The sequence below is a fragment of the Pristiophorus japonicus genome, chromosome 15 (genome assembly GCF_044704955.1).
Source record: "Pristiophorus japonicus isolate sPriJap1 chromosome 15, sPriJap1.hap1, whole genome shotgun sequence".
NCBI classification, from domain to species: Eukaryota; Metazoa; Chordata; class Chondrichthyes; family Pristiophoridae; genus Pristiophorus; species Pristiophorus japonicus.
In genome coordinates this window covers 133,791,770-133,807,816 of record NC_091991.1, presented here as the reverse complement: position 1 = coordinate 133,807,816, position 16,047 = coordinate 133,791,770, and the positions used below count along the sequence as shown (strand labels likewise).

The following is a 16,047-nucleotide window of genomic DNA, read 5'->3' as shown; positions in this document are numbered from 1 at the left end:
GGAAGCACCAAATAAACTTTTAAATGCTTTCAACAGTTACTCTCCCACATCCAACCTCCTTACCCCCATTGTCCCAGTCCACAAAGGCACACTATCTCTTCTGCCTTAGTTCACAAAAGATTGCTTCAGACCTGGTTCACAGAGATACTGTACCCCATCCAATGCCCCACCCTTTCATAAGACTCTCTTCTTCAGACTTCCCAGTTTATATTGGCACTTTTCTCTTTCTCTTGCCAGTTTAAGCTGGCACTCCTCCCTCTCCAATCTAGTTAAGCTGGTACTCTTATTCCACTCTTCCCTGTTGAAGCTGGTGCTCTTACCTACCTCCCCAGAGTTCATGCTCATTTCCCTGCCCCCCCTCCTCAATTCATCCTGATACTCCCCCTCCCCACTTCCTCTCAATTAATGCTGGTGCTCTCTTTCCTTCGCCACCCTGAAGCACCCCCCCCCCCCTCAGCTTCTCCTCTTTGCCCCGCAGCATCACTCCTAACTTCTGCACTTTCCCTCTACCATTCATTTCACATTACCATCCATTTCCCCATTCCCTATTGCCATTCATTTATCTCCCCTTCCATTGCCATCTATTTGCTCCCTTTCTCTTTCCCTTCCCTTCTCCTCTTTCAGTACCATCCACTTCCTCTCTTTCATTGACATTCACACCCATTTCACTGTTATCCAACTCCCATCTATTTCCCATCTCCTCCTTTTATGTCCTGCTTTGCCATGCATTTTGCTCCTTACTCATCCCTTGCTATGCATTTTGCCCTCTTCCCTAGCATTTTGTCTCTACCCCTCCATGTGCATTCCTCTCTGACCCATTCCCATACATTCTCCACCCCTCCCTTTGTATCTTTTTCTACCTGAGTTTGTGGCTAATACACCAGTCATGCACTACTCCTCCTCCTCTTTATGTTCCTCCTCTTTGTGTTATTCCAGTGCTAATGACCTGGATTGCTGACTCTATACGGAGGTGCGGACTGCTGTTCTCAAGAGTTCTGGCATCCAGTATGTAGTGGTGACAACTGGGGCAGTAATGGTGGAAGCATGCAAAGGGGACGTGGCTGGTGTATTCATCATCTGACACAGTAGCAGTGGGTTGGGACTATTTTAATTGAAGCAAAAAGGATGGCACTGGGTAACCAAGTGTCACCAAGACAAGAAACAGCTCTGCAAGTGCCTCCCCTCAGGAGGAAGGCACCTAATAAAACATCAACAGTTCAATTAAAAATGAAATACGCCCAAAATTAAATATTCCTAAATCACTATTCTGTTTTCATTGTAAATAAAGCAGTTAACATTATTGTGGTGTCCACCGGTTGCAGATGGCCTTGTGCGTACCGGTGGGCACCTTGTGATCCCTCTAAGGGCCACCTGGGCACAGACGAGCATAGAAGAGAGGCCTTCTCCAGCAGTGGGATGGGATGATGAGTTCTTATTAACAACTGATTTTGGCCCACAAGCACCAACAATATGAACAGTGGCCCCCAGTGCTGATGTCTGCATTAGAAGTGGATGGTTGGAATGTAGGGGGGATTGCCAATCAGAGGAGCTACAAAGGTCTTTTCAGGTCCTCCATATTCCCATTTTCTTGTGTCAATATTTTTTTTGGGGGTGGGGGATCTTTGAGGTTTTTTTGAAGCTGGTAGTTAGCTTTTGCTAATTCTCTGGGTTTCATGTCTTTCCATATTAGACATGGAATGTTTGATTGGATTATTTTTGACAGTCAATCAGGTAATGAAGAATTTACTCACATTCCAATTGGCATAGGAAGGCATAGCACCAGGTTGGCGAGGGTGTGAGGCGGGCAGGCAGTTGGAGGCAGGTGGTCAGATGATGTAACTTCCAGGAATATGTCCAAACAGAGTTGGCAACCCTACCCTGGAATTGTGAGTGTTGAATTCCCATTCAATGCAGAACAAGAATGGCAAGATATGAAACCCAGAGAATTACTAAAAGTTAACCAGGTGCTTCAAAAAAGTCTCAAAGATCCCCCAAAACGTGACACAAGAAAGTGAGAATGTGCAGGGTCTGAAAAGACAATTGTGGCCCCTCTGGTTGACCGTCCTCCCCCCCCCCCCCCCCATTTCAACTACTGTTGCTCAATGTTTTTTAACTATTCAATTTTTTTCATAACTATTATGAAAATTGGTGTTCAAATTGTTTAGAATGCCCCAATGATTTTTCTCCTGGGTGTCTGGGTGGCTCGCTGCAATGTCCAGGAGATGAATCTTTAATTCCAGGAGGGCAATCCTGGAGGGTTGGCAACCGTTCTCCAGGGGCCAGACTGCGGCGTACACTCGGCGCTGTCGCCAGGTGGCGATGTGGGGAAACCTCGCTGGCGGCCGGCGGGCGGTCCCTTCTTGCGGCCGTTTGCCGAGTGCGGCTGCTGGCTCCGGAGCTGGCGGCATGGCGGGCGAGAGGCCGTGGGCTGCGTTAGCGTTGTTGTCGCTGCTGATCTGCCGTGTGGCGGAGGGCGAGGATATCGTGGTGGGATGCGGGGGCTTCGTGAAGTCTGACGTGGAGATTAATTACTCGCTGATCGAGGTGAGCCCGGGGCCCGGGCTCCGGTCAGGCCGGGCCGGGCCGCCAATCACTGTCACCGCGCCTGTCGAGCTGTCGCCTCAGTGACTCCCGCTGGCCCTGGCCGGCTTTGGCAGCAGTTGTTGAGAGACTGTCCTGTGATGAGCAATAAGAAAGACTTGCATTTATATAGCGCCTTGCAGGACCACCAGACGTCCCAAAGTGTTTGGTGTTGTATTTGACCCTGAAATGAGCTCCCGACCACATATCCACAGCATAACTAAGACCGCCTATTTCCACCTCCGTAACATCACCCGTCTCCGCCCCTTCCTCAGCTCATCCGTTGCTGAAACCCTCATCCCATGCCTTTGTTACCTCTAGACTTGACTATCCCAATGCTCTTCTGGCTGGCCTCACACTTCTACCCTACATAAATTAGAGATGATACAAAACTCGGCAGCCCATGTCCTAACTCGCACCAAGTCTTGATCACCAATCACCCCTGTGCTCGCTGACTTCCATTGGCTTCCAATTAAGCAACAACTCTATTTCAAAATGCTCATCCTTGTTTTCAAATCCCTCCATGGCCTTGCCCCTCCCTATCTCTAATCTCCCCACAACCCTCCTGAGATGTCTGTGCTCCTCTAATTCTGCCCTGATTATAATCATAGGCTGTCCCTTGAAACGAGGATGACTTGCTTCCACGCCAAAAAGGGATGAGTTCACAGGTGTTTCAATGAAGCACCTAATATTCCAGATCCCGAACTACATCTTCAAGGGTGGATTTTTTTAACGTCTGGTGGATATTGCACACCAGCCACCACACTGGCTTGTCAGAGTTAGGTCTAGATCCAGTGGCAAGGATTAACCAAGACGATTGGAGACCAGTTCTGCTGCACGAACCTAGTGGGCTTACATATCACAGTGTGGGCTGGCCTGTGCTGACCCTGGGCCCTCGCCTCTCCTGGGCCCTGATCACATCCCTCTACGACCTCTTGTCGCTCCTTCGCCCTGACCTCGCTGCTCCTGTTGTACCTGCCCGCACTGCAATCAGTAACCTGGATTTGGGTGACGTCAAATCCGGTCGCTCTCTTCGCAGCCGCCGCCCTCCTGCAGCAGTTCACGCTGCTCCCTGCAGTGGCATGCCACCGCACGTTGCTCCCTCTAATGGCCCCGGCCTGCTGATGGTCTTGCAGGCCGGGACCTTGCCAATATCCGGGCCGGGCCGCCGCACGTTGCTCCCTCTAAAATTATAATCACTCATCCATTGGTTGCCGTGCCTTCTGTTGCCTAGGCCCCAAGCTCTGGAACTCCCTGCCTAAACCACTCCGCCTCTACTTCTCGCTCCTCCTTCAAGATGCTCCTTAAAACATACCTCCTTGACCCCCTGCGCTAATTTGTACTTCGCGGCTTGGTGTCAAATTTGTTATCTCATAATACTCCTGTGAAGCGCCTTATACGTTTCACTACGTTAAAGGCGCTATATAAATACAAGTTGTTGTTATACAACCAGCAGAGTGCTGCACTGTCTTTCGGATGAGGTGTTAAACCGAGGCCCATCTGCTCTCACAGATGCATGTAAAAGATCCTGATGCAATGGCACTGTTTAAAGAAGAGCAGCGGTGTTCACCCTGTCTCCTAGCCAACTTTTATCCCTCAAGTAACATCACTAAAACAGATCTGTGCATTATCTCTGCTGCTTGTGGGAGCTTGCTTTGTGCAGATTGACTGCTGTGTTTCATACATTATAACACTCCCCCTCATCTCTGCACTGGAGTGTCAGCCTAGATTTTTGTGCTCCATTCTGGAGTGGGGCTTGAACCCACAACCTTCTGACTCAAGAGACGAGAGTGCTACCACTGACTCGTAGATAAATGTGAGATTATTCACTTTTGTGGAATAACAGGAAGGCAGAATATTATCTGAATGGTGACAGATTAGGAAAAGGAGAGGTGCAACGAGACCTGGGCGTCATTGTATATCAGTCATTGAAAGTTGGCATGCAGGTACAACAGGCGGTGAAGAAGGCAAATGACATGTTGGCCTTCATAGCGAGAGGATTTGAGTATAGGAGCAGGGAGGTCTTACTGCAGTTGTACAAGGTCTTGGTGAAGGCACACCTTGAATATTGTGTACAATTTGGTTTCCTAATCTGAGGAAGGACATTCTTGCTATTGAGGGAGTGCAGCGAAGGTTCACCAGACTAATTCCCGGGATGGCAGGACTGACATGAAGAAAGACTGGGCTTATATTCACTGGAATTTAGAAGAACGAGAGGACATTGAAACATATAAAATTCTGACGGGATTGGACAGGTTAGATGCAGGAAGAATGTTCCCGATGTTGGGGAAGTCCAGAACCAGGGGTCACAGTCTAAGAATAAGGGGTAAGCCATTTAGGACCGAGATGAGGAGAAGCTTCTTCACTCAGAGAATTCTGAACCTACGGAATTCTCTACAACAGAAAGTTGTTGAGGCCAGTTCATTAGATATATTCAAAAGGGAGTTAGATGCCGCCTTTATGGCTAAAGGGGTATGGAGAGAAAGCAGGAATGGTGTACTGAAGTTGCATGATCAGCCATGATATTGAATGGTGGTGCAGGTCGAAGGGCCAAATGGCCTACTCCTGCACCTATTTTCTATGTTTCTGTGACACCTATAAGCTGGCTCAAGATATTAGTGATTACTTTGGGGATGTTTGTGTGCCTGGTAAAGGGGATATGAGAAAGGTGACATTTTTTTTTTTAACCATGAAACTCGCTGTGGGAGGAGGAGTAGGAAACATAGGAACAGGAGGAGGCCATTCAGCCCCTCGAGCATGTTCCGCCATTTAATTGGATCATGGCTGATCTGGATCTTAACTCCATCTACCCACCTTGGTTCTGTAACTCTTAATACCCATGTCTAATAATAATCTATAAATCTCAGTTTTGACATTTTCAATTGACCTAGCCTCAACCTTTTGTGTGATGAAGTGCTACCTGACATCAACGTTGAACAACCTAGCTCTAATTTTAAAGTTATGTCACCTTGTTCTGGACTCCTGCACCAGTGGAAGTACTTTCTATCGACCCTATCAAAGAATCATCTTAAACACCTCAATTAGATCACCCCTTAATCTTCTATACTCAACGGAATACAGGACTAGTCTAGGCAACCGTTTGTCATAATCTAATCCTTTTAGCCCCAGTATCATTATGGTAAATCTCCGCTGCACCTCCTCCAAGGTCAATATAAACCTTTCTGAGGTGCGGTGTCCAGAACTGAACACAGTGCTCCAAATGGAGTCTGACCAGAGCTCTGTACAGCTATAACATAACTTCCACCCCTTGTATTCCAGCCCCCTTGAGATAAAGGCCACCATTCCATTAGTGTTTTAAATTATTTTTTGTACCTGTCCACTAGCTTTTAGTGATTTCTGTACTTGGATCCCTAAATCTCTTGGCTCCTCCACACTTCCTAGCTTCTCGCCATTTAGAAAATGCTATGTTCTATCTTTCTTGGGTCCAAAGTGATGTCCTCGCATTTCCCCACATTGAATTCCATCTGCCACAGTTTTGCCCACTCACTGATCTAGCAATGTCCCTTTGCAACCTTTTGCTCCCAACTACACGGTCAACCTCCCTTATCCAGAACCATCCCTCGTCCAGAATCATTCTTGGCCACCAGGTGGTGCAAGCGCAAAACTCCGACATGAACAAATTGAAGTCCTTCCTCGCTGCCGATTCCCGCAATTGCTGGCCTAACCCCATGATCCAACATCCCCCCCCCCCCCCCCCCCCCCCCCATGATCTCTGTCGCACTCCCAGCCCCAAGCCAGCCAGCTCTGATATCCCCTTGCTCAGTACCTGTACCATCCAATTTAACGTGACCACCCCTCGTCCGGAAATAAATCCCTTCTCTAGAACAGGCTAGGTCCTGGATAAGGGAGGTTCAACCTGTACACTATTTACTGTGCCACTTAACTCTCTCAATGTGTAGTAGAGTTGTAGACAAGTTTCCAGCTAACACTTCTATGGTGTTGAGAACTGGACCCTAAGAAAGATTGAATTTGCAATTCTATCGTGCTTTTTACATCCTCCAGACTGCCCAAAGCTCCTCACAGCCACTGTTATGTAGGTAGATGCGGATGACAATTTAAAGACAGCAATCAGATAAATGACCAGTTAATATGTTATTGGCGGTGTTAGGGTTGAGGGATAAATATTGGTCAGGACGCAAGGAGAACTGCCCTACTCTTCACCAGAATCATGCCACTGGTTCTTTTATGTCTAAACAAGCTCACGGTTTCTTGATTTAAGGATGCATTTATGTGTACCATAAAAATGGACGCCCCTTGTCTCTGGTCCCCTTGGAGGATAAGCTACACCCTAAGGTTTCTCTGGAATGTGTAACTGGAACCGCCCAGTCCAAGTTCTCACTGACTTCGCAAATTGTAACTTGATCCACTTTGACTTCCAGAAGCCACAGAGGATAGATCTCCACAAAAGCCACCAAGTGCCAGCCGAAGTCCCTTACCCAAGTGCAAATGCATGACCTAACCCCCTCCCCCAACCCAGTTCCTCCCCCCCCGGCCATAGAATGGGGCATTGTGTGCGGATTGCTAACAGGTTTATTCGGTATGAAGTGTCAGTGTCGTGACTTCTGGATTTCATCTACTCCAACGATGTCGGGTGTGGGTGTAAAGGGGGTTGGAAGAACGTGATTTGTCTTCCCTGGGTTCCCTCTATTTCCTCCCCCCCCAAGCCCCATCTCTCTTCCCCCCCAACCAGGCAGGCTCTCTTTCTCTTCCCCCCCCCCCCCCCCCCAAACCGGCTCTCTCTCTCTCTTCCCCCCCCCCCCCCAAACAAGCTCTCTCTCCCTCCTTCTTCTCTCCCCCCACCCCCAAACCAGGCTCTCTTCTCCCCACCCCCCTCCAAAACAGGCTCCCTTTCTCTTTTTCCCTCCCCCCCCACCACCCTACCCAGAGAAACAGGCTCTCTCTCTCTCTCTCTCCCCAGTCAGGCTCTCTCTCTCTTCCAACCCCACCCCCCAATCAGGCTCTCTGTCTCTCTCTCTCTTTCCCCCCACCCCCCCAATCAGGCTCTCTCTCTCCCCACCCCCCAAACATGCTTCCTCGCTCTCTTCCCTCCTCCCCTCCCCCCCCAAAAAACAGGCTCTTGCTCTCTCACCCCCCCCCCCAAAAAACAGGCTCGCTCTCTCTCTCTCTCTCTCTCTCTCTCTTCCCCCCCCCCCACAAAAAACAGGCTTTCTCTCCCATCCCCAATCAGCCTCTTTCTCTTAATCCCCCCCTCCCAAATAGGCTCTCCTCCCCCCCCCAAAACAGTCTCTCTCTCTCTCTCTCTCTCTCTTTCCCCCCCCCCCAAACAAGCTCACTCTCCCTCCTCCCCTTTCTCCCCCAAAACCAGGCTCCCTCTCTCTTCTCCCCTTCCCCCAAACCAGGCTCTCTCTCTCTCTTCCCCCCCCACCCCCCAAAAAAAACAGGCTCTCTCTCTCTTTCTCTCTCTCTCTCACCCCGCCCCCGCAAACCAGGTTCACTCTCTTTCCCCACCCCGCAAACCAGGCTCTTTCTCTCTCCCCTTCCCCCCCCCCCGCCCAAATAGGCTCTCTCCCCCCCCCCCCCCACTCCCAAATAGGCTCTCTTTCTCCCCCACCCCCACCCCCACCAAACAGGCGCTCTCTCTCTCTTCCCCCCCCCCCCCGCGAACAGGCTCTCTCTCCCACCCCGTCCCCCAACAACCAGGCTCGCTCTCTCTCTCTCTTCTCCCCCGCCCCCCCCCACCCCCCAAAAAAACAACTAGGCTCTCTCACACTTGCCCCCCCCATCTGTTCCTAGGTCCTAAGCTCTGGAATTCCCCCATAAACCTCAGCCTCACTACCTCTCCTTTAAGATGCTTCTTTAAACCTACCTCTTTGATCAAGCTTTTAGCCATCTGCCCTCATATCACCTTATGCCTTGGTATCAAATTTTGTTTGATAACACTGCTGTGAAGCACCTTGGGACATTTTATACATCAAAGGTGCTATATAAATCCAAGTTATTGTTACAGTGTGGTTGAGTTTGTCTTTGAATATTTAGCCTCTGTTTAAGATGTTTTGGATAATAAGCGAGTTTTACGACATGGTTTGCATTGATACACAGTGGCTTTGACTTCACACCAATGCAAACTCTGTAGTATAATTCAGTTATAAAGTTGATCAAATTGAATTTAGGTAGATGTGAAATCACTTTCAGATGATGGCTTCATACTGCATTAGCTTTGTACTCGCTATGACCCATATGATGCAAAGTTTCCAGGCAGTCTGTCTTGTCAGCTCTTTAGATCTGGCTAGAGAGTGATGTCGAGCTAACCCCATGCTGCTCACGCAGATACTGGTCTCAAATATGCAGCGTATTAACACTAGACATTCAACATTCTGATAACTCTGAACACTTTCTGTAAAGATATACTGCAGCTTGTCCTGGATCTACCCGGGAGTCATTCTTCTGCAAACAGTGTTGAGCTTTCTTGATGACTTGCTGAGGTGCTAGTTTTGGATTCTTCCCATACATCCTCTTGTACTGCTGCAACTGCAGTGATAGGGATGGTCTGTAGATAATTTCATTACATCCCTGCAGTTTTTATTGGGATTCAAGATGGAGAGCGGTTGTCATTGGGAATATTAAAAAAAAATGAAGAAGGAATTCAAATAATATTGTCTTCTGAGCAACAGTTTACATTTTCTGATACATCGAAGGAAAACTATGTTTGTGATTGCTTCCACAGATTAAATTGTACACAAAGCAGGGCACACTGAAATACCAGACAGATTGTGCACCCAACAATGGTTACTTCATGATTCCTCTGTATGATAAGGTAACTAAAATACTAAAAACTGTTTAGTAGGCCTTTATGGTTATAAAAATCAATTTGTACTCCTGAAATAACGAGTTAGTTTAGGACAAAGTCATTTCTCAGATTCCAATCTTTTACAATGTTTCAAACTTCTTTAGTGATCATTTCACTCTTGAGAGAAGTGCTGATTACAGTCATTTGAACAATGGCAGCATGATCAGTTTGTGCAACTGTGGCATGGGTGGTTTAATGCAATAATAAAGAAAATCTTATATTCATTGAAAATGTGTACAAACTCTGTAGGATTAATTCTCTCTTCACCGCGCGACAAATTCAAGAGAAATGTACGGAACAGCACCAACCTCTGTAAATGGCCGCCTTTGATCTGACAAAGGCCTTCAACACTGGCAGCCGTGAGGGATAATGGAGTACCCTCCTTAAATTTGGCTGCCCTCAAAAGTTTGTCACCATTCGCGATGACATGCAAGCCATGATCCTGACCAACGGATCCACCACAGACCCAATTCACATACGGACCGGGGTCAAGCAAGGCTGTGTCATCGCACCAACGCTCTTCTCGATCTTCCTTGCTGCAGTAGGCCATCTCGCCCTCAGTAAGCTCTCCGCTGGAGTGGAGCTAATTTACAGAACAAACAGGAAACTATTCAACCTCCGTTGCCTCTAGTCCAGATCCAAGGTCGTCCCATCCCTTGTCACTGAATTACAATGTGCAGATGACACTTGCGTCTGCGCATACTCGGAGGTTGAACTCCAAACCTTGTCAGCACCTTCACCGAAGCGTACGAGAGCATCGGCCTTACACTAAACATCCAGAAGATTGCCCCCGCCACACACTACTACGCCCCCCCCCCAATTATCAAAATCCATGATGAGGCCTTGGACAACGTGGACCATTTTCCATACCTCAGGAGCCTACTGTCAACATGGGCAGATGCTGATGACGAAGTCCAACATCGCCTTCAATGTGCCAGTGCAGTCTTCGGTCGCCTGAGGAAGAGAGTGTTTGAAGGCCAGGACCTCGAACCCGGCACCAAGCCCATGGTCTACAGAGCAGTAGTGATACCCGCCCTCCTATATGCTTCAGAGACATAGACCATGTACTGCAGGCACCTCAAAGCACTGGAGAAATACCACCAACGCTGCCTCCGCAAGATCCTGCAAATCCATTGGCAGGATAGGCTCGCCAACATCAGTGTTCTCGCTTAGGCCAACATCCCCAGCATCGAAGTACTGACCTCGCTTGATCAGCTCTGATGGACGGGCCACATCGTCCGCATGCCTGATACTGGACTCCCAAAACAGGTGGGCAGAAGTAACACTTCAAGGACACCCTCAAAGCCTCCTTGGAAAAAGTGCAACATCCCCACCAACACCTGGGAATCCCTGGCCCAAGACCGCTCAAAGTGGAGGAGAAGCATCCGGGAAGGTGCTGAACACCTCGAGTCTCTTCGCCGGGAGCAAGCGGGAGCCAAGTGCAAACAGCGGAAGGAGCGCACGACAACCCAAGCACCCCACCCACCTGTCCCTACAACCACCGTGTGCCCCACCTGTGACAGAGACTGTATATCCCGCATTGGTCTCATCAGTCACCAGAGAACTCATATTAGTGTGGAAGCAAGTCATCCTCAGTCTCTGGGGGACTGCCTAAGAAGAGAAGTATTCTCTAAATTTGAATAAATATTCTGATTTACAATGTTGTGCTCACAGTGTTAAATCTGTAGATTAATGATTCCATTGGAAAATAGTTTATGTTCTTTACACATAAATGTACTACGTTCTGACATCTATTACAATTTATAATTTGAGAAAGTACTTAGGTAATGTTTCTTTCCCTCACAGGGGGATTTTATTTTAAAGATTGAGCCTCCCCTAGGGTGGAGCTTTGGTAAGTACTCTTAAATTCAGCCTGACAAGAATGAGCACATATTTTTGAAATACATACACTGTTCACCGATTAACTTGCTTCTTTGTGTGAAACGACTTTTAAATTGATTAACGTGGTGTAGTAGTGGTGATAACATTTTAGGTATAAGCCATTGCAGATTAATGGATCCATAACTGTTTTCCACAATCAATGGATCTGTTGCAATACAAGTTATTTGTAGGTATTATCGTACAACCAACATTATTTATATTGAAACATCCCCTGATCATGGGCCTTTTATTTTGGTGTCCTGTTTGTCTGTCCACTTGTTTCAGGAGAACAGTATATAAATATAGATAAAAGACAGGTGGAGAGCATCCGTATATTGGAATTCTTTCGGGGTAGTTATGGGATGCCACTTTCATCTAACTCGGATCAGCAGCACCAGAATTTAGTAACTGTTGGAGGAAAGCTGGCAAAAGAGTTACAGAAATCTTCTTTGAGAGGATAAAAATGATATTCCATATTAATCCCTGAAGGATTCAATTTATAGGGACTATTTTCAAAATCTATATATTTTAAAACATTTGATTTAATTTTGGTGGAAATTGTCATGTACTTTTGTGGCAGCTTCCAGCTGTCTTTAGAGGTTTGACCATTGCGCCGAAGCTCTCTGAAATAGGACTTAGTTTCAATAGTGTGGCTATTACAGCCCTAAAGAACCATTTATTTTTATATTTTTGAAGCACTTAAAAAAAAAATGCTAATCCACAACCTAGAAATTATTAAAAATGATGCCCAGAGCTCTATTTTTGAAGGGGGAGAGGGAGGGAAGAAGCTTGGAATTAGATCTGAAGATGTTATTTTATAGATTGAGTTTCCTAGCATTAGGAACCCTTCATTTGCTAAATGTATGTATTGCAAATTATGCCTAGACATCAAACTTTGTAACAGGTGCAAAAAACCTTTTTTAAAAAAAGTTTTTAAATGCTGGTGTAGTTCTGACCTGGAGACTAAAACTTACAAGCATTTAAAAAAACAGTTCCCTCACTGGACATTAAACCTCTGATCTGACACTGACACTGTTACTTAACAGCAATTAGCCATGACCTTAAAGAGACGCGGCTCCATTTAAGTAGCATTGCATTGCACGTGTCACAGTGTAGCATTCCTGTCCTTTATAAAATAATGTATCATCTGCCACAGAGATCTGCTAGTGTTTTATTAGCATTCACTACTTTTAAAAAGGCAATTGTTTCCCTTCATTACCAGAGCCTACAAATGTGGATCTTCATGTCGATGGTATAAATGACATTTGCACCAAAGGCGAGGACATCAATTTTGTGTTCACTGGATTTTCTGTCTCTGGAAAGGTAAGAGTGACCTTTTTGTTGTTCAATGAATTATCAAATTACTCAAGAAATGTACAACAATGAAATTTTTTCCAGGTGCAAAGCACATTGTACAACAATTTCTGTGGCACTTGGGAATGATGTGACTTAATATATTTGGTGGAGCAGGCCAATGACATTTCGGATCTTTTTAGAGGGAAGATAGTGATTTTATTTTCAAGTTGCTGATAACTTAGTAGCCATATTGCCATTGAAACAAAATATTTGTTATTGAATATTTTTATTTCATATTGTTAAATTGCCAGTGAATAAAGTACATTTTGTAATATTGTGACTTTTGTTTTATCAGGTGTTAAGCAAAGGTCAAAGTTCAGGACCTGCTGGTGTTCGTGTTACATTAAGAAAAGCTGGAACGGATGTTGATCACACTTCGCTGACTCAAACTGGAGGAAAGTACGTACATGCTTAACAGTGATTTCAACATGATGAAGAGGAGCTCTGTTTTCATTCTGAAAGGAATTTAATTTCCCTTTCTTTTGATAGATATGTATTTACGAGGGTGCTGCCTGGTGACTATGAAATCTTTGCATCTCACCCTACCTGGACGCTACAGAAAGTATGTTTGCTTATAATCATGTTTTGGTTAATAGCTTATAACTGCTAAAGTGGGAAATTTTGAATATGAATCATTTTTCAGTTTCAATGTCGAGCATTTTTATGTGGTCATCCATGCATGGCTCAGATGGTATGGTTATTATGTGTGTAATGGCCATACAGTTTCCTGATGAACTGTAGATTATCTCTCAATGAAATATAACCATGCTATGTCATTCGTTAACAAATGCCATCACATCTCAATGATGCTGGGCACATTGCCTATTAGCTTCAGCACTCACACACATTGCCAGTACAAACACTAAATCAAGCTATAAAATTTGCAGTATCTATTTGGAAAAGAGTGGATACCAAGGAGTAATAATAAGGCAGCAACCTAATCTTGTGGCTGAAATGACCACTTGAAATTTACATATGTTTTTATATCCTCATCCAAGCCCCTCAACGAGATTACTGGCTTCTATTAATTGCTTTGTATTTGTTATTCCCTACATTGTATCATGAATATTTGATGAGTGAATTTTCAGATGGCCGTGCTCTTTTAAGGTGGTTACAGTATTTATAACATGCCTGGAATTTTCTGGTGAAACCGGAAGATATTTAACAGCAGTAGATGTCTTGAATTATAGCACATTAAATGTGTTTGTGTTCTACAGGCATCTACCTCGGTGCAGGTGATGAATTCTAATGCAAACGCAGTTAATTCTCTTGTGGTTGCTGGGTATGATGTTTTGGGCTCCGTGCGAAGTGATGGAGAGCCAATGAAAGGTGTTGTGTTCCTGCTATTCTCCTCGTCAGTCTCAAAACAGGTGAGAGTGAATGACCTGAACTTTATGTAACAGTTTCAATTAGCAGCTGTGCAGTAGATTTTGTAACTTATTAAACTCATGACTTTTTAACGATTTGAATATGGGCATTCAAAGGCACGAATAATTTACCTTTTTGAAAAATGTGTGCATTTCATTTTTCTTTTGCAACACCTTTGGGAAGGCTAAATGGGAAGGAGTAGTCTTGTGGAGAAGATGGCAATTGCAGTTAATCCCCTTGAAAGCCTCAAAATTGCTGTTATTTTTCATCTTGTGAAGTAATTTCTTCTGACGATTAATATTCCTTTTCTTATTGGTAGGATATCTCTGGCTGTAATTTATCTCCGGTTGAAGGATTTCAAGCAGCAGATGAAGCATCATCTTTCCTGTGCAGTGTTGTGTCAGGAGAAGATGGATCATTCATTTTTTCATCCCTCCCTAGTGGAGATTATACAGTGGTGAGCAACTAATGCATAATTCTGGCTGCAGTAGAGAGGTTTTGGAGCTGTGTGTACAAGCGGCATAGTTGCAAGTACACATAGGTGATACATCCAGTGGGAGATTGTAAAGACCATAATCCATCCTGAATATCTGTTTGCGTACTGTGCATGGGTATGGGAAGGGGAGGAAAGTACAGGTGCTTGGGATGGTTAGGGGTTGGAGCATTGACCTGACCACCCTGCAATAAGCAAATCCATGTTCCTAGCCAGTACTGGGAAATGGCTTAAACTTTAAGCACTTTCTGCACTCTTAGATTCATTCTGGTGGTGCCAGCACAGACACGAAGGGCCAAAAGGCCTCCTGAGCTGTATGATTCTACAATTTTAAAGCTGCTTGAAGAATATGACATTGGTTGGAATGTACTGATGTGGTTTGAAAGTTGATTGGGTTATAGGAAATGGAGGCTATGTGTTCTGCATGGAGAGGTATGATGAGTGGAGTGGAGTCCCACAGGGCTTGATGTGGAATCTGGTAGTCATCAACATTTTTATAACTAGTCTGGATGAGGGTAGCAGTAACTGTCTTGAAATTTGTGTATGACACCTGTTGCACTCATAATAAATGGTGAGTACTGTGTGCAATGAGCAAGTGTGACCTTAGCTCCTTTATTCAGGTTCCAGAGTGCAGGTACCTCATGGGTGACCTGCTTATATACTGTGCTCCCAAGGGATGCTGGGATCCCTTGGGACTCCAACAGGTGGGCCCTCTGGTGGTCAGGTGTGATGCAGGTTACAAAGGGTTAAATACATAACACCAAAATAACAGGTATAGTTAAATTTGGAGAATAGAGGAAAATTATAGGAACACCAAGATTGTTTGGGGAAATGGGCAGATGTTCGGGAGATGCAACTTAATGTGGATAAAGTAATGCATTTAGCAAGCACAGAGATTAGAGGATCAATGGCAAAATACTGACAGCCTGACCAGGAAATGGATCCCTTAAGACATCAAGGCAATGTCTGATATAGCTGTCAAAACCAAATAGACTAGTGAGTTACATGAAAAGAGGAATGGAGAGTAAATAAAATAAACAATCCTACCACTGTATTGAGCATCGGTCAGCCCTACTCTGGTATTGTGTTCAGTTTTGGAACCCACACCACAGAAAGCATGTAGCTGGAAAAGGTACAGAGACAAGTTCTTCAGATGCTACGTTTGGAGATTAAAACATTGGGATAGACTTGAAGATTCTGGGAATCTTTGTAAAAAGGTGGGGTATGACTGAGATATAGGCTTGAGTTACAAATGATTATTCAGGACACGAAAGAGCAGAAGGATCAAGCATAAGTTTAAACTGGGAATAGGAAGATTTAGTCGTGATGTAAAGAAAGGTTGCTGAGAGGGTAGATAGTTAGTGGTACAGTTTACTGAAAGAGTTGGTAGAGGCAACTGGTTCAGATATCCTAAAGGAAAAATTGGACTAGTATCTCAGAGAAACACTGTATCTGATACAACTGTTGGGACAGCAGGAAGTCAGACTAGATAGGCTATGGGCCTGAAAAAAACATGGTGGAGCGGGACTTCTTTCCACTG

General features: G+C 45.4%; 1 protein-coding gene across 1 annotated transcript in view; it reads left to right on the top strand.

Moving 5' to 3' along the window:
• The first annotated feature begins 2,351 nt into the window (after nucleotides 1–2,351).
• Nucleotides 2,352–16,047, top strand: part of nomo (nodal modulator) — a 78,412-nt gene continuing 64,716 nt past the window's right edge. Inside the window, exons 1-8 of the mRNA XM_070900938.1 lie at nucleotides 2,352–2,544; nucleotides 9,287–9,376; nucleotides 11,216–11,261; nucleotides 12,513–12,613; nucleotides 12,942–13,045; nucleotides 13,136–13,208; nucleotides 13,864–14,016; nucleotides 14,334–14,471. Of these exons, the coding sequence (XP_070757039.1) occupies nucleotides 2,407–2,544; nucleotides 9,287–9,376; nucleotides 11,216–11,261; nucleotides 12,513–12,613; nucleotides 12,942–13,045; nucleotides 13,136–13,208; nucleotides 13,864–14,016; nucleotides 14,334–14,471 (843 nt within the window). The 5' untranslated portion in view covers nucleotides 2,352–2,406. The remainder of the gene's footprint in view (nucleotides 2,545–9,286; nucleotides 9,377–11,215; nucleotides 11,262–12,512; nucleotides 12,614–12,941; nucleotides 13,046–13,135; nucleotides 13,209–13,863; nucleotides 14,017–14,333; nucleotides 14,472–16,047) is intronic.